This window comes from Mytilus galloprovincialis, chromosome 12, assembly GCF_965363235.1.
Source record: "Mytilus galloprovincialis chromosome 12, xbMytGall1.hap1.1, whole genome shotgun sequence".
Lineage (NCBI taxonomy): Eukaryota > Metazoa > Mollusca > Bivalvia > Mytilida > Mytilidae > Mytilus > Mytilus galloprovincialis.
In genome coordinates this window covers 77274256-77301351 of record NC_134849.1, presented here as the reverse complement: position 1 = coordinate 77301351, position 27096 = coordinate 77274256, and the positions used below count along the sequence as shown (strand labels likewise).

Genomic DNA, 27096 nt, shown 5'->3' with positions numbered 1-27096 from the left:
GTATAGACATATATATTCATTGTGAAGTGCTCCTTTGAAGGAGGGATTTCCTAATACAGATACAGATACAGATTAGTTTATCATGTGACGTATTAAAGTTCAATCCGTCATCAAGGTCGATCGGTACTATCCGTCCGATCAGTCCGATCAGTCAATTACTTTTACTATAAGTCTGACGGATTGCTGACGTGAGTTTGACGCGAACTTGACTGATCGGTGACTGATCGATGACTGCTGACTGATCGCTGAAATAGTAACGCCTAAGGTTGCAAGTACTGTATTCTTTCGCTGGATTCTGACTTGAACTGAACAATAAGACATGTACTACTTGTGGAGAAGAAACTTTCTAATGCAACCAAGCATCTGAATTTACCTAAATTTAGGATTGGTTTCATGTTTTTATGCCCCATTAATGGACATTATGTTTTCTGATCTGTGCCTCCGTCTGTTTGTTTGTTTGTTTGTTCGTCTGTCCAGCTTCAGGTTAATGTATTTGCCGAGGTAGTTTTTAATGAAGTTGAAGTCCAATCAACTTGAAACTAAGTAAACGTGTTCGCTATGATATGATCTTTCTAATTTTAATGTCAAATAAGAGATTTTATCCCAATTTCACGGTCCACTGAACATAGAAAATGATAGTGCGGTTGGGGCATTTGTGTACTTGGGACACATTCTTGTTTCACATTTATCACGTTGGCAGCTGTACCACAGGCACGTGTCTCAGAAAAAAAGTCTTATATACCTTAATATAACACAAGGTACTTAACTCACATTTTTAAAAAATGTCAACCAGTCGCTAAATACTGTTATATGCCTATTTCTGGGTTGGCAATCCCACTAAAACTGGTTATGCATAAATCGAAATTGATTTTTCTACATAATGATGTACAACACATTTTTTATATTAAGGTACATAGTATTTTTTTGAAGTGCCTGTGAGCTGTACCCTTATTTTTGACATTTTTACCTTTTATGTTTGTTTGTTTGTTCACATAATATAATGGAGTTCAATGTGACAATGAAAGTTTTAGCTAGCTATAAAACCAGATTTAATCCACCATTTTGGACATAAGGAAATGCCTGTACCAAGTCAGGAATATGACAGTTTTCCATTCGTTTGATATGTTTAAACTTTTTGAAGACCATGGTGTTGACAAATTTTCTTGATCAACTTTTTTGTTTTTTTTATTACCCCCTTGGTACCTTTTCCTCAACACTCGTCTTAACTTGACCCATCTGTCCTTCTATTTGAGAGAAGGGGAGTCAACCAAGGGTTGAAAAATAAGAGACGAAAGATATCAGAGGGACATTCAAACTCATAAATCAAAACAAACTGACATGCCATGGCTAATAAACAGCTGCGCCATGAGCCCATGATACTCCTAACGTCTGGTGTGGAAGTTTAATGCAATAATCATAAATAGTTTCTGAGAAAGTTTTAAGCAATAACCATATATTGTTTTTGAGATACGGGGGGACAAGTGAAACCTTCCTCTTTTTTTTTTTTTTTTACAAAAAACTAAATATTGAGTATTTTGATCGCATGATACGCCGTTGTCTTGTGTGCAATAATCATAAATAGTTTCTGAGATACAGCGTGGCATGTGAAAATCCACCTTTTTTAATAAAAAAACTCAATAATAACTCTAAAATAAAATTTTGAATCATCACCAAAAAGTATACAGATCTTAAGATAAATGTAACTACGAAGTGTGTTAAGTCTTAAGCAATAATCATAAAATGTTTTTGAGATACAGCGCAACATGTGAAAGCCCCCCCCCCCCATTTTTTTCTTTTACAAAAATCTCAATATTTCTAAAATAAAATTTTGAATCAAAATCAAAAAGTATACAGATCTTAAGATTAATATAACTAATAAGTGTGTAAAGTTTTAAGAAATAATCATAAATCATTTTTGAGATATGGCGCGACATGTTAAAAAAAACCCACCCCCCTTTTTTTCAAAATACTCAATTACTCAATAATAAAATTTTGAATCATCACCAAAAATTATACAGATCTTAAGATTAATATAACTTAGAAGTGTGTAAAGTTTTAAGCAATTCTCATAAATATTTTTTGAGATACAACGCGACATGTGAAAAAAACACAACCCTGATTTAGTTACAAATATTCCTGTAATTCAAAAAGTTTTAATATTATTTTCACCAAAAAGTATACAGATGGTTTGACCATCATAAGGAACAACTGTATGAAGTTTCCTGTAATTTGGATAGGTCATTCTCAAGTTACAGTGCGACATGTTTACGCTGGACAGACGGAGGGTTGGACGGACAAACGGACGCCGACATCTGTATACCATAATACGTCCCGTCAAAATTTTGACTGGCTTATAAAAACCCTCCCCCTTTTTTACAAAATACTCAATAACTCAAAAATAAAATTTTGAATCATCACCAAAAAGTATACAGATCTTAAGATAAATGTAACTACGAAGTGTGTTAAGTCTTAAGCAATAATCATAAAATGTTTTTGAGATACAGCGCAACATGTGAAAGCTCCCCCCCCCCCCCATTTTTTTCTTTTACAAAAATCTCAATATTTCTAAAATAAAATTTTGAATCAAAATCAAAAAGTATACAGATCTTTAGATTGATATAACTAAGACATGTGTAAAGTTTTAAGCAATAATCATAAATAATTTTTGAGACATGGCGCAACATGTAAAAAAACCTCCCCCTTTTTTACAAAATACTCAATAACTCAAAAATGAAATTTTAAATCATCACCAAAAAGTATACAGATCTTAAGATAAATATAACTAAAAAGTGTGTGAAGTTTTAAGCAATAATTAAGAGTCGTTTTTGAGATACAGTGCGACATGTGAAAAAAACACACCCCTGTTTTAATTACAAAGTGGCGTAACTCAAAAAGTTTTTATTTTATTTTCACCAAAAAGAATACAGATTACAGATCATTTGACCATCATAAGAAACAACTATATTAAGTTTCATGAAATTTGGATAAGTCGTTCTCTAGTTACGATGCAACATGTTTACGCCGAACAGACAGACGGACACTGGACATTTATATACTATAATACGTCACGTCAAAATTTTGACAGGGGTATAAAAAAGGAAAAGACAAAAAGACAAATAACAGTACACAAGACACAACATAGAATAAGCAACATGAGGGGTGATCTCAAGTGATCTGGAAGGGTAAGCAGATCCTCCTCCTATTGACAAACATTTCTCTTAGTTGTATTGGACATCAAATAATTTTCAAGATGTGATTATGTGTATCATTTAATTTTTAACAGATATATTGTAAAGCAAAATATGAGCATCAAAATAAAACAGCTGTGCAAGATATATATATAATTAATGGAATGATGACGAACAATCTAAAAATAGCAATGATGTAATAATATAAATCTTATATTTAATATAATTTTTATTTATAGAATAAGGAATCGAAGAATTCAAATAGAGAAAAATATTCAACGAGTGACCGAACAACACATAAATTCACTAATGCGCATAGCGCATGAGTTAATTATTAGTGTTGTTCGGTCACAAGTTGAATATTTTTCGATATTTGAATTCTTTAATTAGTTATTCTTTTATTACATTGGCAAATGGCTTTTTTTAAAGAAATTAATGTAAAACATGTAAGGAGCTATATCTTTTTTCTACGCATTCACAATTTGTTTTGATTCGCCATTATCGATGTCTTGACAACGCCTATTGTTGTATGACGTCAAAGAGTGAAATAACCACGTTTATTTCACATGCGAAATTATCGGTTTTTATTTAAGTGGGAAATCAATGTGCAATTTATTGTCTTTAAAATTTATGTCATACCTTATCTTAGAAGAGCTTTGACATTCGATTAATATCTATTCAAAACTCATCCATCTAAGGCCACAAATAAAATTTAAATTGTTTGATCTTGCCTACTTACCCACCAAAAGGGTTTTAAAGTTTTTTGTTAGTTCCAACATTGATTTTCGATCTTAAACATTTAACTTACAGTATTGCACCCCCCCCTCCCCCCAAAAAAATTCTTACCTACCTATATAAAAAAGAAGAGGTTAATAATTGCCAATGAGGAATCATTTGAAACCTTTTCTATTAAATTTGATCAATTAAGATCTACTTAGAACTGATAAACGAAGGTGATTTTAACAGTTACTGATATTTATCATTAATCCAGGGTTGGTTTAACAAAACAGAAAGATATGTATGCACAAATTACAATAAACAGTCTAACAGTTCAGTTGTAAAACTTCTCCAGTTTTTCAAAAGGTTGCCATTTTTATCAACCTAATACAGTATTTTGCCAATATAACCTACTACCAAACAATTGTACATGTCAAAGTGAGATTGCCAAAAATAATACTATCATTTAAGAAGACAGATTCAATTTAAACATCAATAAACATCTTATGACACAGTCAACAAATATAAATATTTTGCAATAAATAATTGGACGGAAATTTTTTATCACTTCAAAAAGTGAAATGCTTAAGATGTATAATATTGAGTCAGTACCTCCTACCAGAATTAAAATCTCTATATAATATCATATGATTAATGTAACACATCAACATTGTACATATAAGCCGATACAATCTAGCTTATCACATAATAAATAAACTTTTCACTTAGTGATGAAAAATATAGAAATAAAGATAATCTAACATTCTGTGTTAAACACTGAGCATAAATAAAATTGAAAAACAAAGAATAATCAATTTAATAAATATAATTTTGAGTTTTCTTTCATTAGCATAAAAATAAACAAAATATGATTCAGATTGTCAGCTAAAATTGTATTTATTTTCATTTTTTAAAACAATTTTAAACTATTGGAAAAACATTATTCAATATTCCAAATTCCAAAAATTTTCATTACACAAACATGTCCTACAGATTGTTTAAATTGCTCTATTGCTGTGTTTATACTTCAATACCAACCTTTAAAAAAAATCTGTTATTTTTTGTGAAAATAGATTATTACAGTTACAAAGCCTTCATCTACCAAAGTAAGCAATAAATTTGAATTCAAAAATAAAATTTGAAAAACATTTTCCTTTAAATGTATTATGTACATGTGTATTTAAAGGAAAATAGTAAAAGCATTTGAAGAGATTAGAAATAAAATTGCTACTTTTCCATATGTATAGAGCATAAATGTTAAACTATCAAATTGTCAGGTTTATTTGTTTGGCAGTAAAATTAAGAACAATCTACAGGATGAACATGTGCATCTAATTATTTTCAAATCAATTTAAATTTTATCTTAATTCTTTAAATACTGGTAATCACATCGCAAATGACAATTTTTGAGAATTCCACACAGAAGAGATAAAGACAGCTTTAATGTATTAAATCATGATGGACAAATAAATTTAAAAAAGAGGATTTCTGCTAAAACCCATCTCTGATTCATAACAGCAATTACAAATTTCTACAAAAGACAGCAAATAAATTTATATGAAACAACCTATTGAAATACATAATAAATTAAGCAGCAAATTTGTTTTTACATACATTAATATCACAAAATACCTGAATAATACAAGCTATCAACACTAAAACACACAAATAAATAATGATCACATTACAACTGGTGGCAGCTCAAGAACAGAACACCCAATCTTATCATTGTTAAAGTCTTTTTTTGTGAAGGCAAATGTTAAAATTGTACAAAAATATAAAAATATATGGCAAGTTGATCATCTGAATAAACAAAGCATACTGAACAACTTTTTGACATTTTAGGTATCTACAAATACAATGTCAGTTTATGAACACAATTTGTTGGATTTAGGATACACCTAGCTGTTAACCTCCAAAGTGCTTTATATACTAGTATATATGGGACAGAGATCGTTAGAATTACTGTATGATTAATGAAACATCCAAAGTAATATATGCTTAGGGAGCTACCATTTGATTTTTATGGGGGGGGCTAGGATGAAAAATTTTGTCCTGCATTATTTTTAGCTGTAATCTCTGTTCTGCCTTTTTTTTTTACTCAAAACTGTCCTACCTATTTTTTTCAAATTTCATCTGAGCGTATATTATGTTGGTAAATTTCTGGAAACGTTCATGGACAGGATGTACAGAATGTTATGATCAATGCACTATACTTTGTGTATCAAAAAGGTAGTGATAAGCCTTAGAAGATTTAGATATCAAGTCAGTAACATAGGGTTTTGATTGCATTTCATGCAATCTTTACCCTCCCCCCAAAAAAACAGTAAATTTTTGGATTTTGAGGTCAGGATACATCTAACTGTTACCATCCATAAAAATATGGTAAAGTACCGGTACGATTAAAAGCTATTTATGAGCAATCTACATTGATAATTTTCAGCTAGATTTATCATTTACAATGTGATATTAATGTTTCAAGTCTTGTATCCATAACAACCTTTAACAAATATCACAGTTAATTCTTATTCAGATAAGTCTACACAGGCCTGTGTTTTCCCCCGTCTATGTTTTCTTTATAGTCGCTGTTAACAAAAGATTTTCTGTTAGTACAGGTTTTTCATTATTATATCTGTATAACTTGTTCAAACCATTAACAAAATATATAATTTTTTTCGTAATTCATTAACAAACTATAATTTTAAATCTTTGTCATATAGCAATCCGTCGCATTCCACATTCACAACAAAATTTGGCGTTTTGAATGGGATATTTGTTTCCACACTCATGACAAAACTTAGGCATGTTCTGAGTCTGTGAGCTTGAGTGATGATGGTGATGAGCTGAGGAAGATGAGCTAGCACTAGAGATACGACGCTGGAATTGTAAGTTGACATGTTCTGTTTCTGAGTTGCTGCTATAGTAACCAGATTCTCCTTCTTTATGATTTCCGCCACCGTGAATAGAAATTTTACCGCCAGTACTACCACCAGGGCTGTACTTACTACCTCCCATAGCGTCCCTGTAAAAATAAATAAAAATATTCAGGTTAAAAATCTTTTAGTATATGCAAGGAATATCATGTTAAATTTCTAGTCCTCTGTTTTAAAAGTATAAACCAGTTATAATGTTATGAACTCATCATGTTTGTAGCTCTGCAATTTTTGTTTATTAATTTAGTCAGAAGGTACTTGTACATGTAAATCTGGTAAATGTAAAATCAGAAATTATTGTGTACATTTATTATTGCAATTTTGTCATTTTAGACAAAAATGCCATTTTAATTTTTATGATAATGATAAAAAAACAGTTAAATTCATATATATATAAAAAAGTTAGTTTAACTTAATGTTATTATAACCATGTTACATTTTTCGTAAAAATTAAAACATCGCAATAGTTTCTGAATTAACAGTAACTCCATTTTGTAATAGTATATAAAGTCCAGCTATCTTGACCATGTGTTATTTTACATTGTTTTACCTGCTTTTCAGTCTGTTTTTTTTTAGGGAAGAGTTGGATGGTTGATGTATTCTGGTTTTTTAGGGAAGAGTTGGATGGTTGATGTATTCTGGTTTTTTAGGGAAGAGTTGGATGGTTGATGTATTCTGGTTTTTTAGGGAAGAGTTGGATGGTTGATGTATTCTGGTTTTTTAGGGAAGAGTTGGATGGTTGATGTAGTCTGTTGTATTTTCGAATATTTTTAATGATTCATGTTATTTTTTTTTTTTTATATTAAAAAAAAAAATAATAATATAACTTGTGCATTTCTTTTTCATTACTTTAAGATTTCCACAAAAATAGTAACAGCAGTCAATTATATTTATGTAAATGCGACCACAGATGAAGGCTGTATTAACATTTCTAATAAGCTTCAAACTCTTTGTTTCAATATTTTTAAAACAACATCTGATTTTTTTGGCTAAATCTGATTTATTGGTTGATTGTCGACTTCAACTATGTTTTATAAACCTCATTTCTTATTCATTGTATTTATATACAAAGCAAAGATATAAATGTATGATTGCTTTTTATATTAAATTTGAAAAAAAGACTTAGCTTTTTTTATATATCCTGCAGCTATATTTGCATGCATATATGCTTTTCAAAGTATATTATTTAAAACATAACCTTATTAAAACTAACAAGAATGTGTCTTCAGTACAAGAATGCCCCACTCGCACTATCATTTTCCATGTTCAGTGGACCGTGAAATTGGGGTAAAAACTCTAATTTGGCATTAAAATTAGAAATATCATATCATAGGGAACATGTGTACAAAGTTTGAAGTAGATTGGACTTCAACTTCATCAAAAACTACCTTGACCAAAAACTTTAACCTGGAGCTGGACTAACGGACGGACGACCGCACAGACCAGAAAACATAATGCCCCTCTACTATCGTAGGTGGGGCATAAAAACATACCAACCATATATGTATATATTCAGCTGTTATTTTAACGATGCATGCATATGCCAAAATAAATTATTTGAAAAAATAGCCTCATTAAAGTCATAAATATTACCGTGTAATAAGACACCAAAATATATAAGACACGGCATGCAGTTGTTAAAAATTACAGTAAACTATGTAATATATATGCTGAAGTTCAGGTAGATCAAATCATTTCCACCAGTTCATACCTGTTAACTTTCCTTAAACCAAACTTTGACATACCTTAAACCAAGACTTTAACCTACTTTAAACCAACACTTAAACATGTCTTCAACCAAGACTGTAACATACTATAAACTGACTTAAACCTGCTTTTAAGGAAGCTTGCTTGTCATGTTTTAGAATTTTGGTCAGATTTTCAGAATCCTCTGGTTTTATCCATTTGAATGCCTTAACAAAATTTGCCCGGTGACCCTTATTTTTCTTTTGATAATTCTTATACATGTATAATGATAAGCTGTCTGTTAAAGTCTTATAAAATTTTAATTACTTTTTAATAGTTTTTGAAGACTTAAACTTGTCAATGATAAAGCTATGAAAAGTCAAGAGAGAATATTTTCCTGCCAAAATTTCAATGGCTAATATCTCCAAATCAAGCACGGAGACCTATATAATTTTTTTGCTCTTTTGATTCCTTTATTAATCTCCTATCAATATATGCTAAACAGTGTATTAAAAAATGGTAGAATTATTATTAAATTGGAATTTAGGTAAATTTGTGCTAGGGACATTTTTCATGCCTCACATGTATTCAAAAGAGAATATACAAATGAGTCATGTCAACATCATATCCATACTGTAAATAATTACTGAGTTTTGTTGTTGATTTATGACTTACCGTTATGTAGGTGGATGCAGCTTATCTATTACTGCCTACAGTTGTGTCATATACCTTTATAATGAAGTTAGTTAGATGAAGCTGTATTATGTACAGGGTTAGTTGACTGAGGCCGTGCTGTGCACAGGGTTAGTTGACTGAGGCCGTGCTGTGCACAGGGTTAGTTGACTGAGGCCGTGCCGTGCACAGGGTTAGTTGACTGAGGTCGTGCCATGCACAGGGTTAGTTGACTGAGGCCGTGCTGTGCACAGGGTTAGTTGACTGAGGCCGTGCTGTGCACAGGGTTAGTTGACCGAGGCTGTGCTATGCACAGGGTTAGTTGACTGAGGCCATGCTGTGCACAGGGTTAGTTGACTGAGGCCGTGCCATGCACAGGGTTAGTTGACTAAGGCCGTGCCATGCACAGGGTTAGTTGACTGAGGCCGTGCTGTGCACAGGGTTAGTTGACTGAGGCTGTGCCATGCACAGGGTTAGTTGACTGAGGCCGTGCCCTGCACAGGGTTAGTTGACTGAGGCCGTGCTGTGCACAGGGTTAGTTGACTAAGGCCGTGCCAGGCACAGGGTTAGTTGACTGACTGAGGCCGTGCTGTGCACAGGGTTAGTTGACCGAGGCTGTGCCTTGCACAGGGTTATTTGACTGAGGCTGTGCAGTGAACTGGGTTAGTTGACTAAGACTATGCTGTGCACAGGGTTAGTTTACTGAGGCTGTGATGTGCACAGGGTTAGTTGACTTAGTCTGTGCAAACTGGTATGTGTATACATGTGTCATTTTTGTGAAGCAATGATCTTTACAATGCTTTAAAATATTTGCCTTCTTAATGTTTTTGTTTCTAGTTTGTATACTTTCTCTTCTGTCAATAGCATTATTAAATCAGATACATAATATTCTGAAGTCATATTTAGCTCCTCTCAAACAAACAACTTTGTATGTCTGCAAATTTATTTTTATGCATTTTCAGATTTGCATTATTTCTGTTACTTTATGTCACTTGCCACTGTAATGCTAGCATGGTGAATGTATTTTGCTTTCAACAAATGGGTCACTAGCTAGTCATTTTAAATACTTAGAACAGTTAAGAGTTCTGGCTATATAGCTAGCTCTTCAATTTGAAGATCAAAATATGGAGATGGGGTATTAATTACAATGTTTGAGACAACTATTATATTCATAATGCTTTCTTCAATATACAGTTCTGTTTAACATAATAATTTCTTATGGATACATTACACAGTACCAATATGCCACTTTTAATGCACCAGATGTGCATTTTGACAATTAATGTTGTTTCAGTAGCAGTTAAGATCAAAACATTTCAAAAACCAAAACCATAACCTATACGAGATGTTGAAGAACTGATGTAATATAAAAAGACAAAACGGTTTTGCTAAACCAGGTCAGAATCAGACCATTTGAAATTCAAACCTTATGTTGAATCAATCAAAAAGGACCAAAATTATTACCAAGGAATCAGAGCATTACATGAGGGAAATAATTTCTAAATGTCTTTTGAAGTCTTGCTTTTTCGTCTAATTTACTGACTCTAATTTTGAAGTACACACTTTCATGTTTCTTTATTTCATATAAAAATTTTAAAAACAATTTCCTTTCTATAGCTAATAATAGACATCTAGTATTTCATAGAACTTTATTCGTCCAATACATAATGATATCCATGATGTTACTCTTGAAAAAATGGTCATCCACCATATAAGTCTCCTCTGATATTATTTCTGAATATTTCTTTACAGTTGATGTAGTCTGGATGGTTAGAGGAACTTCTTTAACCTAAATTAATCTGTATGTCTATTGTTATATCACTGATACTGTCCATTATATATTCAACTTCTTTCACTTTCTGGTAGTACATATCTGGCACATAACTTGGTATTTTTATGTCTGAAATAAATAGGCATATATTTTTATCAATCCAAATTACAAGGACAATAACTAACAAACAAACACTTCTTTTTTTTTGGTACTTTTTGGTCAAATACATTGCTGATATTAACCTATGATATTATTTTCATAAAAATCTGTCAAAATTGTTTACATATTAGAGCTATCAATGCAGTTTACCATAAAAAAAACAATATTTCCAGGGGGCATTACTCTTTAAAAAATAATTCATCAGCACTGATTTTGGAATTTGGCTGAGACATTGATGATATAAACCTTTAATGTAAATTTCATAAAAATCTGCACATATCAGAGTGCTCAGGAGTCAATGTTCCATATAACTAATATTTCCAAGGGACATAAATAACTCTCTTAAATATATTTGATCAGCACTGATTTTCAAACTTGTCAAACTGATATAATTTTCATATAATCTCGCGAAAATTGTACACATAAGAGTGCTTACAATGCAATGTTCAATATAAATAATGTTTTCAAGGGGCACAACTCTTTTAAAAATAACTAAATGGCACTGATTTTTTAACTGGTCCAAGACATTGCTTAATAAAGTTTCATAAAATTCTAAATTGTACATGCAAGAGCGCTAACAAGACCAGACAGAAAGACGCCCAGTATTTCTATATCCCTAATTAATAACATGTTGCTCAAAGGACAACAGAGAATACTGAATCTGGTTCTTTTCATTATGATACATGCCATTGCTTCATTGACATTTTGCGGAATATTATTTTAGTGAACCACGGTTTTAATGAGAACTATGAAGAAAGTCAAGAAGAAAAACAGGTAGGTTAAATATTTTATGTAACTTTATTTAGTTTCTTTAGAGACATTTGAATATATGTAGAATAGAGAATAAAAATGGGAAATGTGCCAAAAAGACAATAAATTGACCAGAGCAGAAAACAGGCCAAGGCCATCAATGGGTCTTCTCACAAAATCTGTGTTTGGAAGAATGTGATAAGTTAATTGTTGTAACTGGCTTTGAACTAGCTGTCAGTAACTGCTAGTACTGACTTCTCTCAGGTTGTACTTTGAGGCAATTTTGTTTTGAGGGATGTATATATATTCCCTGCCACATCTGTTTTTGTTAGTTGTTTCCTGCGTTGTATCAAGCTGAAGAGCTAAGCTCTTTTCAACTGATTCTTATATTTTGTTCTTGTGTTGTACTGTTACATCACTGTACAAGGTAAGGGGTAGGGTTAATGTCTTGATATTGGTTTAACCCAGCCACATTTCATATGTACCTGTCCCAAGCAAGGAGCCTGTATTTCACTGTATCTTATGTTCATTTCAGTTGTTTTTTTGTTTTTTGTAAATAGTTTTGTTATTAATTAGGCTGTCAGTTTTCTCAATTGACCTGTTTCATATTTTTAGTGTCGGTGCTTTTTATAGCAGACCACATGGTATGGGTTTTTCTCATTGTTGAAAGCCACACATTTGCCTGTAATTGCATACATCCACTTGATTTGAGCTTTGGTGGATTGTTTCATTGGCAATCATTACACAAGTGAGAGAAAAATTACTGCCAAACTTAACTTTAAAACATACAAATAAACAAATAATAAATAAATGAGGAATGTGTCCCATGGACACAGATGATGCCCCAGCTTGCATATCATGTAAGTTATAAAAAAAACATAACTGAAGAATGGTAATAGTGACGCTACCCAAATTTGTACTTGAACAGAGTTTTGTGGTAATAAATATTGTGTACCGGTATATGACATAATATGTTTCATAAAAATTGGTTGAGGCAAACTTCAGTTAGAGAATGGAAACGAAAATATCAGCAATTCTTTCATTTGTAAAGGGGCATAACTCTTAAACCATTTACATGACACCTCCAAAATTCAAACTTGATCTGTATTTAACTATTTTGTGTTATTTTAGCATTGGGTATAAGTTTCATAGCACTTGTTTGAGGCAAACTAAAGTTAGCCAATGGAAACGAAAAATTCAGCAATTTTTCCATTCTTAAGGGGCACAACTCAACTCTGGAACGGTTTAAGCAAGGCCACCAAAATTAAAAATACATGTAGATCTGTGTTTTGTGGAAACAAACATTGTGTATAAGTTTCATAACATTTGATTGAGGCAAACTAAAGTAAGAGAACAGAAACCAACTTTAGGACATACGGACTGATGTATAGACAGAAAAGGGTAAAACTTAATACCCCCCCCCCCCCCCTCCGTACGGCAGGGTCAGAAAAAATTATGATTTCAATATATAACATTCTTTATGATGGATCATATAATGTTTTACCTGATAATATTTTACCAACACTTGTTGTATATTATTCTTTCTTAATAATGTTTTACTGGAATCTACTTCGTCAATCCTTTCACTCATCTAGAATTTTACTCGGTTACACAGTGAATACTTGCCTGAAAATAAAAGTACTATGGAATCTATGTTTCTCATACATGTAAGAGATGATACAGAAAACCCAATGATTTTGTTTTGGTGACATTTTGTTTTAAACTATATGGTTGTTAATTACGGTGCCATTTGGTCTCTTCAATCAGTGATATTGTTTGCCTTAAATTAATGGAGTATAATTAAAGGCTTGGAGAAGAATCCCAATTTGAAAAAAAAAGGCTTAAAATTATTCCCAAAAAGACAACTTTTTCCCAAACAGTGCAATCTTAGTAGTAATTGTGCATGAATACAAACTGAAAAACACGACTTAAAAAATGTTTATGCCTCAAATGTTTATATGTGCACATTTGAGGGTCTATTTATGTATCACCACTGACAAAATAGGGTCTTATCTTAAAGCAGGATTTGACTCTTGAAAATGGGTCTGTAAATTGAAGTTTCAGTCAAATTCATGCTTTATTTTAAATTTCCCAATTTTATGAAAATAACGCATATTTTCCCAATAAAAAAGGGTAGAGGTAGTTTTGAAAAAAGCCAAGAATATCACTGTCAATGTTGAGGGTTGTCTCATTAGCAATCATGCTACATCTTCATTTTAATATATATAGATATGAATAAGCGAGATGTGGGACCATGTGTAAGTCTATGTAACACAATGATGGGACAAAACATGTAGTCTTCAGAGTTCAGACACATACAAATAATTGAGGTGGTTGAGCTGAGCAAAACAATACAAGATTTGGAGTTGTCATAATGAAAACATTTTCAATATCTTATTGAAGCTGCCAAGTGTCACGTGCAACAATTGAAAATGCATATATTTAAATGCAAAAAACAGAAAACTGGGCACAAATAAAAAATCTAAATACATGTTTATATTCAGCGCATCAAAGAAGACCTGTTCACTGCCCCTTGGCTATTAAGTGTGTGTCATTTTCAGATTTTCAACTACTTTTCAACTGAGTCTGTGCATACTAATTAAGTGTAACTATAAATGTTTAATTTTAAATAATGGTTTCACTGATTTTACTAACTAATATATACCTACATGTATCAATCCTGTGAACATCAGTATCTAGAACACCTTCAGTATTTAGTAAGTATGCTCATCACTTGACTGGAAAGTAACCTTTTCTTTTCATTTTCATTTTCTTGGGTTAGTTATGATTCTAAAATTAGATTATACACATGTTTGCAAATATTCTAGAAATTATATACAAGTAATCGATATTTTATTAAGATTATGAATTGCTAATCAGAGAAGTCATTCCAAGACAGAATTCGCAAGAATGTCAACTTATACAAGAATCTAATTTCTGGGTTGATTTGATGGAGCAGGATGCCAAACCCCAAGCCACCATTTACTGGCATTAGGGTTATACATATTTGTTAATGCACAGAAGTTTTAACAATTTGGCTGTTATTTGCTCTTTGGGTGGGTTGTTGTCTCTTTGACACATTCCACATTTCCTTCCTCCATTTTATCCAAGATTTGTCATTTTTTTACCCCCCCCCCCTCTAAAAAAGCTGGAATCTGCATCTGATTTTTTTCAACCTAATCAGGGTTCAACTAGCTGGTAAAAGCTTTGAAGAGAAAAGTCTTATTTTTAACTTTTTAAGAAGCAAGATCCTGCAATATACCTTAATTAGCATCAGAGGTGAATTAAGGAGGGGGGCCCCCCCTTTTGAGAAAAAAATCTGGTTGTTTATATAGGGAATCACTGAAGCATTATGTACTCGGGCCCCTCTTAGGCAGGCAGTGGGCCCGATACTGACCATATATAGTTCACCAAGTCCAGTGAAGAATATTTTTTTTTACCAAAAAATGAAAAAAATGAAAATTCCCAAGTTTAAAAAATATTAAAAATAAGATTTAGGGGGGAAATTAGAAAGAAAAAAATATGTTGCCATTTAAACTCAAGGATGCAAAAAAAATATTTGGCCAAAAAAAAAGAAAAAAGGAGAACATAAACAGGTAAAATTTTACATGTATCATGCAGGGCAACATCTGATTGTTGAAAAATGTGAACTAGAAGTTCTTTAAAAGTATTACTTTCAATTTTACATCCCAGTATAAATAAACATAGAAACACCAACAAGGTCCCAAAAAAAATTATTTCTGATTTATCTTGAAGGTACATTGTATATCCGCAAACGTTCTACCAAACCTAATTGATAAAGTCTAATTAATAACGTCATTTTCAGAATTGAAGTTACAAGAGACTAGATGTCATTTCATTAAAGTTCTAACAAGTAGAAAAAGAAAATCATCCCAATAGGCACTTTATTCCAGGCTATTGGCTTAAAAAATCAACTGTAAAAATTGCACACAGGTGTTGGATGCTTTTTGAAAAAAAGTTTGTTTCCGTTTTTGGAGAAAAAAACAATTTGTTTTAAACTCTGAGAAAACGATATTGTTTGTTTTACTATCAGCTGCCACTATATGTAATGCTACAACATTTACTACAGTAACTAGCGAAGATGATGCTACTTTCTGTCTGTTTACCAACAAAAAAAAAGCCAATCGGTACAAAGTTTGTTTACATCTGTTTCACTATGAAAGGTTGACGGTTTACGTATTTTTAATCAAGTGTTCCATAATTTCCGATATCGGGAATTATCTGTTTTATTTCGTATAATATCGTCAAAATCGTAAATATGCAAACCTTTCACGACTTATACCAGTCTGCTTATACATCGCACTGCAAAATGTATTTGTGCATCTCCGAAATGTTTCTCGAGTTTGGTTGTTCAAAAAAGACGAATTCACAATTCTATGCGAGCATGGAAAGTTATTTTATTCACCTGAACCTGATATGATAAGGACAAAATCACGTAATTACCTTGTGCAAAAATCTTCTTTTAATCTTCTTGGTAGTTCTGTACGGCACTCGCACCACTCAAATGACTTATGTGAACTTGTGACGTTGTCAACAAACTACACAAATTACGTCATATCACAAGTGCATACGACAGCCAGAAAACTGCCTTTTACAATGTTTACGGTTTTAAATCAAGAATACAAAGAAGAGCAATGTTTCTTTTTAGCAGCAAAGGTAAAAGCGGTAAAACAAACACTTCGTTTTTAACATCTAATATTCTGCATACTGCATAAATTCATCGCCACTCGCATGTTTACAACTTACATTGAAGCAGTCAAGAAAGAAATTCTTTTGGCAAGTTTTGCCGGCACCGGCAAAATAACAAATATTCTATTTTTGCCAGCACTGATTTAAATATCTTAATTAAAGGTGTACCAGTAATATCAGTAACTTGTAATTTTGCCGGTTCTTTGTAAAAAGCCAAAAGTGAAATTTAAAATTGACTTTTGAAAAGTTTTATGAAAATGTGGACTGTCAGCATAAAACTTAAAGAACCAACTAATATACAGTCATGGGACAGAAAGTGAAAAGTGAGTTCTCACTCAACTAAAATCGATGTTTTTCAAAAAAATATTACCAAGTAGCAATTAATTTATGAGCGATATTTATAAAATAGATAGAGTGGGGTGCGCATATTCGCCGGGGACACAATTTCGCCGTTTTATAATTTTGAGTTGTAAATACTTCAAAAGATGGCTGAAATGGAAGAAATATGCCGGTAATTAAGATTTTTATAACAAATATGATTTTATTTTAAACTACGACAAAATTCCGGCACTTACCGCAAAGGACCGAAAAACGGATAACGATTTTCGGCCAATTTTTTTAATGAATAATACGATTTCAAAGGAGTATTTCTTAGTAAACCTTTGACTGATTGCCCTAAATTTCAGTTCTGTACACCTTTAAAATGTCTGCTATTGCCATCTATAATGAAATTGATTTGAAAAATATTGTTTAAAGCTGCAGTTATTTGGGTTTAAATAGATGTATAAAAACGGCGAATATGTGTCCCCCATTGACAAAACATCAGGCAATTTCAAACACCCTTTAATCTAACTTTTCAGATGATTATTTTCAAACAAACACGTTTTCAAGCTTAAGAATATTTTGCATTTGAAGTTATCTTCATATAGAATTATCAGTATACTTCAAAAACATATAGACCTGAACATAAACTGTGGAAAACATGGAAAGATATGGCGAAAATGAGCACCCCACTCTACCAAAAGATGTAAAAATGTCTGAAGTTTAATTGCTTATTATTTAGTCAAATATAAACCATTGCACTTTAGAGTCCTACGCATTTAATACATACTATATTTCTGTGGTACAGCCAATATGTAATTTTACCTCACAACATGCATTAGGCCATGGAAAATAATTGTTGGTTTCCCCTAACATGGGAAAATTTTAAAGACGCAGCAGACAGGGTTTTTTTTTTTTTTTTTTTTTTTTTTGTAACCATGTGTTATTTTATATCTATATGTTTTGTTTCTATAGTGGAACTACAATCTTGCATATTTTCAACAATTTAAGTTGAATGCCAAAAAAAAAAAAAAAAAAAATTATTAATTTTTGTTTTACCGGAATTTTTTTCCATGGCCTTATTATGTAATAAAGTTAGTTTGAAAACTTATTTTGTATGATATCATAAACCTTCTGATGTCCTCAATATGAATGTGATAAGTCATTGAGCAGCCTGGATGGTTTTTCGTTGTGTACATCTCTTGTCTCTGGTTCAGGAAGTTGTGCCGGGTTGGTAACATTCATGGATTTATATATATATAGATTAGACTGTTGGTTTTCCCATTTGAATGGTATAACAATGCTAATTTATATCTATTTTAATAATTTTGTATTATCTTGATTGTTTTAATTCTTCAGCAAGAAGAAAACCAGGTCGCCCTGAAGTACTCTTCCAAAAAGAGCTGGCTAGAATCAAGTTAATTTAAAGAAGAAATTCCACTGGTTTCTTGAGGAAAAAGGAGTATGTATCTAAATTGTAAGCAAATTCTAAAAACAATTTTTGTTCATGTCAGACAAGTATAAGCCATTATTTAGACAGTCCACTTATTTTAAGGACTAGACTAGCAGGGATGTCATTAGAAGCCAGCAACCGGTATGGCACCGGCTACTTCAAAATTGTCAAAAATAATATTTTCTAGTGGATGAAACATTGATCATGAAAGAAATTTATACATAAACGATTCATTCTCTGAAGAACAAAGATTGAAGCATTGACTTAACAGTGTGAGGCAGATTATTTCATAAAAAGGCAACTTTTTATCACTTCTGCAAGTTCCGGTACTTGTTACACGAGAAGCATATATGAATCAAAAGTTTCGGCTGCAAAATAAGTCCTTCAACACGGAGCAAAAAATACTCTCACCTCACTGCAAGTTATGTATCTTTACAACCTTTATGCAAGTGGGGGCATTATATGTGTCCCATGGACATGTTCTCCATTTATTTCAACGAAATTTGGTAGACATGTTCTTTATATAGTTGTTTAAAGTAGGGGAAAATATATAAATGGTAATTTTTTTATTTCAGAATTGATGAGACTACGACAGTTGATGTGTACTATCCAAACTGATGGTTTATCTGAAGAAGAGACAACAGTACTCCTTGTAAGTCCAAATTTTATATAGCGGTTCACATTGAGGCTAAATTGGAAAGGGTTCATATCAATGAGAACTGCATATAATTTTTATTTTACCTCAACAAAAGTTGCTATAGCTAGACTTCGGCATGCTGTTATTAAATGTAACTACATTCATCCAGGCCCGTAGCCAGGAATTTCCATGGGGTTATTTGGACTCTGACATGAACTCGACTTAAACAGTCACAATTTGAACCAATCGTTGACTTTAACAGTGCATATTTGGCTATGGGTATGCCAGCAACATTCTGTGTCATAATTTTTTTTAGGTTACTGATTAGAAGTTTATTTGATTTAGAAATTATTGCCAAAAAATGTGACAGTATCAGGTTCTCCGTAATTTTTGCCTTCATCAATCAATATTGATCATCCTTTATGTGAATGTTGCATCACATTAATAAGATTTTGATTAATAAGAATGTGGTATGATTGCCAATAAGACAATTCTCTACAAGAGACCAAATGACAAAGAAATTAACAACTATAGGTCACCGTAGGCGTACAGCCTTCAACAATGAGCAAAGCCTATACCTCTTAGTCCGCTATAAAAGGCCCTGAAATGACAAATGTAAAAGAATTCAAACGAGAAAACTAAGGACCTATTATTTAAGTACAAAAAATGAACGAAAAAAATATGTAACACATCAACAAACGACAACCCTTGAATTACAGGCTTCTGACTTGCAGTTTTGTCAGTGGTCAATATATGCACATATTCATTTTTGAATATACCGTATGAGTCGCAATGAGAAAACTATCCACCAGAGACAAAAATGCACATTCAACAAGGAGAAAACCAATATCATTCATATAGTCAGCTATTAAAGTAGGTCTGACATGATTTGGTAAAATGTAAAACAATTTAAGCAAAAAACTATAAGCCTGATTTATTACAAAAATTTAGCAAATACAAATAAGTCAGTTACCAATAACAACCACTGAATTAAAGGCTTTTGACTAGAGACAGGCACATAAATATTGTGACTGGGTAAAACATGTTTTTATACGACCGCAAAAAAAAGAGTTTATGGTCCGTTTATTGGTATCACGTCGTCGTTGTCAACCGAATAAATTTGGTTTTTGCACTATAACTTTACTTAAGGATACGTAACAAAAATTGAATATATGGGGTTCTTCCATGTCCATATGCTGAATCTAACCATGGATTTAGATTTTTAATATTTGTCCCTGGTTATCAATTTGGTCCACATTGTAGTCTAAAGGGTCCAAAATTGAACTTAATTTAAATTGAATTCTTTGGGTTCTTTGATATGCTGAATCTAACTATGTATTTAGATTTTGGATATTGGACAACAATAGGAAAATGTCCAATTTAAAATTTAAAAGGTTCCATGTTGACCACATTCATTCTGTGTCAGAAACCTATGTTGTGTCAACTTATTTAATTACAATCCAAATTCAGACCAGTTGAATGTTGTGTCCATACTTGACCCAACTGTTCAGGGTTCAACTGCTGCAGATGTATAAAGCTGCACTCTGCGGAGCCTCTGGTTGAGCAATAAAACCTCAACCTTGACAGGGATTATAGTGCTAACAGTGTAACAGCACAACATAAGAACAAATTATAAAAGTAAGTATGGAAAGGCTTAACTAATCAAATCTACACCATGAAAAAAAAACCATACTGTTACAAAAAGATAAGTACACAAAGTACACATCAAAGAGCATGACAGTTTAATACTGAAAGCTAGTTCAAAGGGAACAACTTATGGTTAAGTCAATGATTGTTGGTTTGCAGTTGTATTTGCATCAGTGGGTTGCATTGATGTACAAAATGTATATCTCATTTCCATGTATATTATTTTGTCGTGCACAGATTTTGAAGAATTTTCTAATTGATGATGATGTACTCAACTTCAACAGTTGTATTCAATAGAAAACACTTAGGGGCATTATGTTTTTTGGTCTGTGTGTCCGTTCATTTGTTGTTCGTCATTTTCTCTGTTCCCATGTTTTACCATCCTTCTGTCCCTCTTCAGGTTAAAGTCTTTGGTCAAGGTAGTTTTTGATGAAGTTGAATCAATTGAACTTACTACACATGTTCCCTATGATATGATCTTTTTAACTTTAATGACCTTTAATGCCAAACTAAGAGTTTTTACTCCAACTTCACAGCCAACTGAACATAGAAAATGATAGTGCAAGTGGGGCACCAATGTACTATGTGTTCATGCTAATGCAAAAACAAGATTAACTATTTTTGTGAAGTGAGAATTTAATTTTATTATTGTTATATATTCAGGTATGCTGAAAAAAAAGTACCAGGGAATGAAAACAGAAGCAAAGGGATGAAGTCACAGATATTGACAGTTCTGATTTACATTAAATTCAAGGAGTGGTCACAGCTTAGAAAAGTTTTAAACTAGTTATATGTAGGGACCAAAGAAAATAACATCTTTTCTCGGAATTATCTTTAATGAAGATTTACACTGAAATTATGATTGAAATTTAATTATGAATTTGTTTTGCATTCGAATAGAGATAAATGTATTGCGTCGCCAGGTAAACTAAATTTCCAACAGTAAAACTACCAATGGACGTCCTTAAAGCTTCAAAAACAATACAGTTATCTCTTAAATGTCGGATTAATTTTGCAAATACAAAAAAAAATCTTTTAAAAATTATAAAAGAAAAGGTTCAATTGTAGACTATAACTTGAGAACTGTTTTACCATTCTTTTCAATTTGTATGCCCCACCTTCAAAAGTAGAAGGGCATATGATTTTTGGTCTGTGCGTCTGTTCGTCCGTCTGTTCCGCTTCAGGTTTAAAGTTTTAAGGTTTAAGTGAAAATGAATATTTCATCAGTGAAATTCAAGTCAGATATTCTCATGAACATCCTTTTCATATTGGATACAATTTTTTTTTTAAGTCTGATACAGACATTTTGTAGTCAAAGCATTTTAACTGAGGTACTACACAGGCGTCAAAAGGCAGCATTATTGAGTAAAGGGGGTGGCGTCAAAAAGCGTCATTATGGAGAAAAGGGTTAATTAGATTGAAACATTTGGGTTTTTTTTAAGTTTGAAAACATAATCCAATTGTAGTTGGTGTTTTAATGGATATATCTTAGATAAATAATTTTTAATAAAAATCTCCTTTTAATTTGTGTGTGGTAATTGTAATAAAACAATGCAATTAAAAGAATGTTATCTTCTGTGCATGCATGTTATGAATCAATAAGACATATGAATTTGAAAAGTGGAAATTTAGAATGCAGCAATACCCTTGAACATACCAATTGAAGCAGAAAATAAAACTTTTCATATTTCATTTATCATAGTTTAGATTAATTTTGTATCATATTGATACTTCTCTTACACTGTAAGTTGTTATTCCTATAAACTGTTTAGATTGTCAACAACAAATGAATATATATTTTCAATAAAGTTAAAAATTTGAATATGAAGTCTTTGTTCTTGTAAAACTTGATGGAGAGTAGTCACTATGTTTTTATGGAATGTAGATATGAGTGTGGTTCTTATATTATTAAAATATAGATTATCAAAGCAGAAATTCAATAATATTGACAAGAAAAGGTGCAACAAGGTGTGCAAGCAAGCACAGAAAATGTGTTATAACATAAAGACATGTAAGAAAGGAAATAACAAAAAGCAGTGTACAGACCATGTCACTGCAGCAGAAAATAAAACACAGTTTAGGTACAGAGTCAATGGTAGAGGAGACATTTTGATTGGTTTCTTTTTAATATTTTGGTTAATTTCAGAAGATGACCATGACAATGGAATAATAATTTTTAACAGTAGATTGATTGATAAATTGGTGTTAATTGCCACTTTCAGCACTATTGATTGGACCTTTTGTGGTGCTCCATTTTTTCTTTGAAATTTAAAAGTATATATATTTAAACATTTCAAAGCCATTCAAATTTAACCTAGACATTTCACTGCTTCTCGAGAGTAACCCTGTACATAGCATGGCCTCACAGCCCTGATTCAACAAACCTTATGCAGAGCACTGCATCAGTCAACTAACCCTGTGCACGGCACAGCCTCAGTCTATTAACCCTGTGCACAGCACAGCCTCTGTATACTAACCCTGTGCACAGCACAGTCTTAGTCAACTTACCCTGTGCACAGCACGGCCTCAGTCAACTAACCCTGTGCATGGCACGGCCTTAGGCAACTAACCCTGTGCACAGCACGGCCTCAGTCAACTAACCCTGTGCCTGGCACGGCCTTAGATAACTAACCCTGTGCACAGCACGGCCTCAGTCAACTAACCCTGTGCACAGCACGGCCTCAGTCAACTAACCCTGTGCATAACACGGCCTCAGTCAACTAACCCTGTGCACGGCACAGCCTCAGTCAACTAACCCTGTGCACAGCACGGCCTCAGTCAACTAACCCTGTGCACAGCACGGCCTCAGTCAACTAACCCTGTGCACAGCACGGCCTCAGTCAACTAACCCTGTGCATGGCACGGCCTCAGTCAACTAACCCTGTGCACAGCACGGCCTCAGTCAACTAACCCTGTGCACAGCACGGCCTCAGTCAACTAACCCTGTACATAATACAGCTTCATCTAACTAACTTCATTATAAAGGTATATGACACAACTGTAGGCAGTAATAGATAAGCTGCATCCACCTACATAACGGTAAGTCATAAATCAACAACAAAACTCAGTAATTATGTACAGTATGGATATGATGTTGACATGACTCATTTGTATATTCTCTTCTGAATACATGTGAGGCATGACAAATGTCCCTAGCACAAATTTACCTAAATTCCAATTTAATAATAATTCTAACATTTTTTAATACACTGTTGCTAGTGTTTTGAAAAGTTAATTACTTTGAAACTGAGAAGCCAGCTCCCTTAACTAAAACCTCAAGCTACATTAAACCAAGACTTAAACATACCTCAAACCAACACTTTAACTGACCTCAAACAAACTCTTTAACAAATTGTGTTACGGTAAACCAAAAGTTTTCCACACAATAACCCAAAAATTAAACATACCTTAAACCAAGACTTTAAACATCTAAATCTGACTTTAACCTGCTTTAAACCAAGAATTTAACACACCTTAAACCCATGCTTTAACCCACCTTAAAAATACTTTTTATTTCATAAACCAAGACTTGTAGCCTATCTTAAACTAAGACTGTAACCTACTTTAAACCAATATTTTAACCTGGGACATACCATAAAGCTATCAAAGCAGGGGAATACAATAACTCAACTCATCTTCCTTGGTACTGTATGCTCATTTCTAATCATTGGAAAAGGAATAGCATGTCCATTCAACAACTTGAAGGTGGGCAAACAGGACTTATTGATTGAACAGCATTGCCCACTCTAGACTGACCACTGCCATTGACAATGTGGAATTGAGATAATCTACCTGACCAGCAGTGTTTGATGAATTATAATGCTATATGTTATTAGATAATGTTCGTGTTATTGTCATGCATTATTGCTATACACGTAGTTCATGCATGTCGTTATAACTTACGCTGACTTTATTCTTCGACTGTAAACAGTGAAAAAAGTGATGTTACTCAAACTGTGGGAAAAACCTCTCATGTGTAATTTACAAATTTTTAAGAGTCCGTTTCACAAAAGAACTTACGACTAAGATTGATCTTAAGTATACTTAATTGTTCATGACTTACTATTTATCTTAGTCATAAGTTTTTTTGTGTAAACTAATCCTGCCCAATAATTAAGTAAAAATCATTTTGTCGAGTAAAAAAACAAATTGATCAGAACATTAAATGATGACCTATCATAGTACTAAAATGAAAGAATCCACAGAATAATATAACATTCCATGGTACTAATCCCAACAATAGATGTAATATGTAATACATCTATGTCCCAACATAGGAACATCAAAATCTCAATAAACGTATTTACACTTTTGGTATTTAGCTGTATTTTGCCTCTGAATGACCTTATATCGCCTCCGAGTAACCTTTTGACGTCAAGCAACAATCACTTTTTAGTTGTGACGTCAAATATTTTGAATTATGAAGTCAAAGTTTACGGGAACCTGTGTGATGTTATGTAATGGAGGACAAATTTGCATACAAGCGTAAATACGTCTATTAACAAGCATGCTTAAAATGAAAAAGTAAATGGACCGATTTAGAATTTGTTGTTGGCATATCATCATGGAATTAAATTAAACCTGAAAGAAACTTGAATTAATTATCTTAGAAGAGAAGTGACTACTCAACCTGCTACCTTGACACAATTTTGTGTGCTTATAAAGCAGAATAGTTCTGGGTTTGCATTTCATTCTCCAACCACAAACAGAATAGGCCAATGGGGTTTGAATTATTTTAGTAAGTATGTATTGGATTGTATTTGTCTGTCCAATGCACAAAACTCTGAATTATTTTAGTAATTGTGTATAAATTAGACTTTATTTGTCTTTCCAATACAGGATAGGAACTCTCTTCCACATGGCACATACATATAATTTTATACTGATAAGTTGTAACATAAATCATTTTATCATGGCTTCCATGAATTATATTTTTTCAATTTCTTAGTCAAATAAGTGCAACTTGTAACATAATTGAATACAAACTACAGTGAACTGAAAAGTGAACATTAAACAATGTAATTATAAAATTTGTTAGTACTGAACAGCCACATACCAATCTGGAGCTAGACTGGCAGGGGACATGCTGAAAATCATATCAAACTATTTCAGAAAAAAATCAGACAGATTATTCCCACTCATTTAGTTTTTTATTTATAAGAAATTTTTTGATGACTCAAGTTTAAATTAAAACCACAAAACTTGAGCATCAAATGACTTAAACAAAAAATAAATTCAATTGACACCCCGTGAACAAGCAGTAGGTTTGTTTACACATATATCCTTTTATCATATATCAATATAGTAAACAAAATACATCTAGCAGACCATCAGTCATTATTTTGCAAACATAAATATTATAAAGACTGACGCCAAATTGGGGCCAGTGTGGCAAAACAAAAATCCTGGAACATGAAAATGTGTATTAAGGTGGTATGGGTGTCTTCCTCCATCTTGGATTGTAAAAAACAGAGAATCAAAGGTCCAGATTTTCCATCAAGTTAGCAAAATTTGATGCAGGAATGCAGATGTTTAATGTACATTTTCATTTAAAAGTACCAATTTATAAGAATATAACTTCTAAATATTGATATTTTTGCAAATATTAATTATTTTTGGTTGTTTTTATTTTTTTTTTTAAATTGGCATTTTAAGGGGAGGTAACTCTAAAAAAGTGCATTTTCTGAAGGATTCTGTATGGAATTTTCCTATTTTGTATTTTAGCCGGAAAAAACGTACGGTGACCCTATCTTTTCTTTTGATATTCTCAAAGCAGTGTCTGAAAGCTATCTTTTCCTGAAGTATTTAACAATTCTATCATTTTGTTTAGTTTCTAATCACAAAATGGTGTTTTTTCCTGTATAATCCATACAAAATGTGTCATTTTGTCCCGTCCTGTAGCTTGAGAAAATGCGCGGTGACCTATCATTTTTATTATATTTTTCAACATGTATCAATAGATACAATGTTTTGGCAAAGTATGAACAAATTCTATCATTTTTATTTTAGACTCCCATACCACCTTAAGCATTAAGCGATTGACATTAAATATATTTTTACATTATATTTTAACACATTAAAAGCACACTAAAAAGCTCTCTACAAGCTGAAGAAAAGAGCAGAAGACACATAAAGGTGTTAGTTCAAATTAATAAAAATGTGCAAGAAACACAAAAAGATCTTCCACAGAAAAATACTAAAACAATAAAATCCTCTTTTGGTTTGACACAAGAAAAGTTTGTGTTCTCTGATGAGTATAGCAATGTCGTGACAGAAGAAACATTGATTGTTAGATTGTTGTTTGCTGATGTCATCCATATTGTAAGACTAATTTACAATGAATCCGCTAGTTCAAGATTCCTTTTTAATGGCTTGTCGGGGGGATCATCTAATCCTGAGCTTAAAAGTTAAAGTAGACAAGATACTAAAAAGAGCTTATCATTACTCCTTAC

At 32.4% G+C, this 27096-nt stretch overlaps 1 protein-coding gene and 2 long non-coding RNA genes across 9 annotated transcripts in view; 1 reads left to right on the top strand and 2 right to left on the bottom strand.

Moving 5' to 3' along the window:
- Positions 1-6045: 6045 nt before the first annotated feature.
- LOC143054891 (zinc finger C2HC domain-containing protein 1A-like) overlaps positions 6046-27096 on the bottom strand; it is a 53340-nt gene continuing 32289 nt past the window's right edge. For 3 of the 6 annotated variants that reach the window (XM_076227981.1, XM_076227983.1, XM_076227984.1), the window contains 3 exons: positions 25701-25730; positions 24548-24565; positions 6046-6927 (listed from right to left, as the gene is read on the bottom strand). In XM_076227981.1, coding sequence (XP_076084096.1) covers positions 6618-6927; positions 24548-24565; positions 25701-25730 — 358 coding nt within the window. In that variant the 3' untranslated portion in view covers positions 6046-6617. The remainder of the gene's footprint in view (positions 6928-24547; positions 24566-25700; positions 25731-27096) is intronic. The other 3 variants (XM_076227979.1, XM_076227980.1, XM_076227982.1) reach the window with 3 other exon arrangements.
- LOC143054892 (uncharacterized) lies at positions 10745-16592 on the bottom strand. The gene is made up of 4 exons (XR_012971864.1): positions 16341-16592; positions 14546-14666; positions 13381-13502; positions 10745-11096 (listed from the first exon to the last, which is right to left on the bottom strand). It is a non-coding gene; the product is annotated as an uncharacterized LOC143054892 (long non-coding RNA).
- On the top strand, positions 15855-22466 carry LOC143054893 (uncharacterized). Of its 2 annotated transcripts, none has more exons than XR_012971865.1 (4): positions 15855-16553; positions 18267-18384; positions 18936-19012; positions 21308-22466. It is a non-coding gene; the product is annotated as an uncharacterized LOC143054893 (long non-coding RNA). The 2 variants fall into 2 exon arrangements; XR_012971866.1 differs by having other exon boundaries at positions 15856-16553; positions 18267-18369.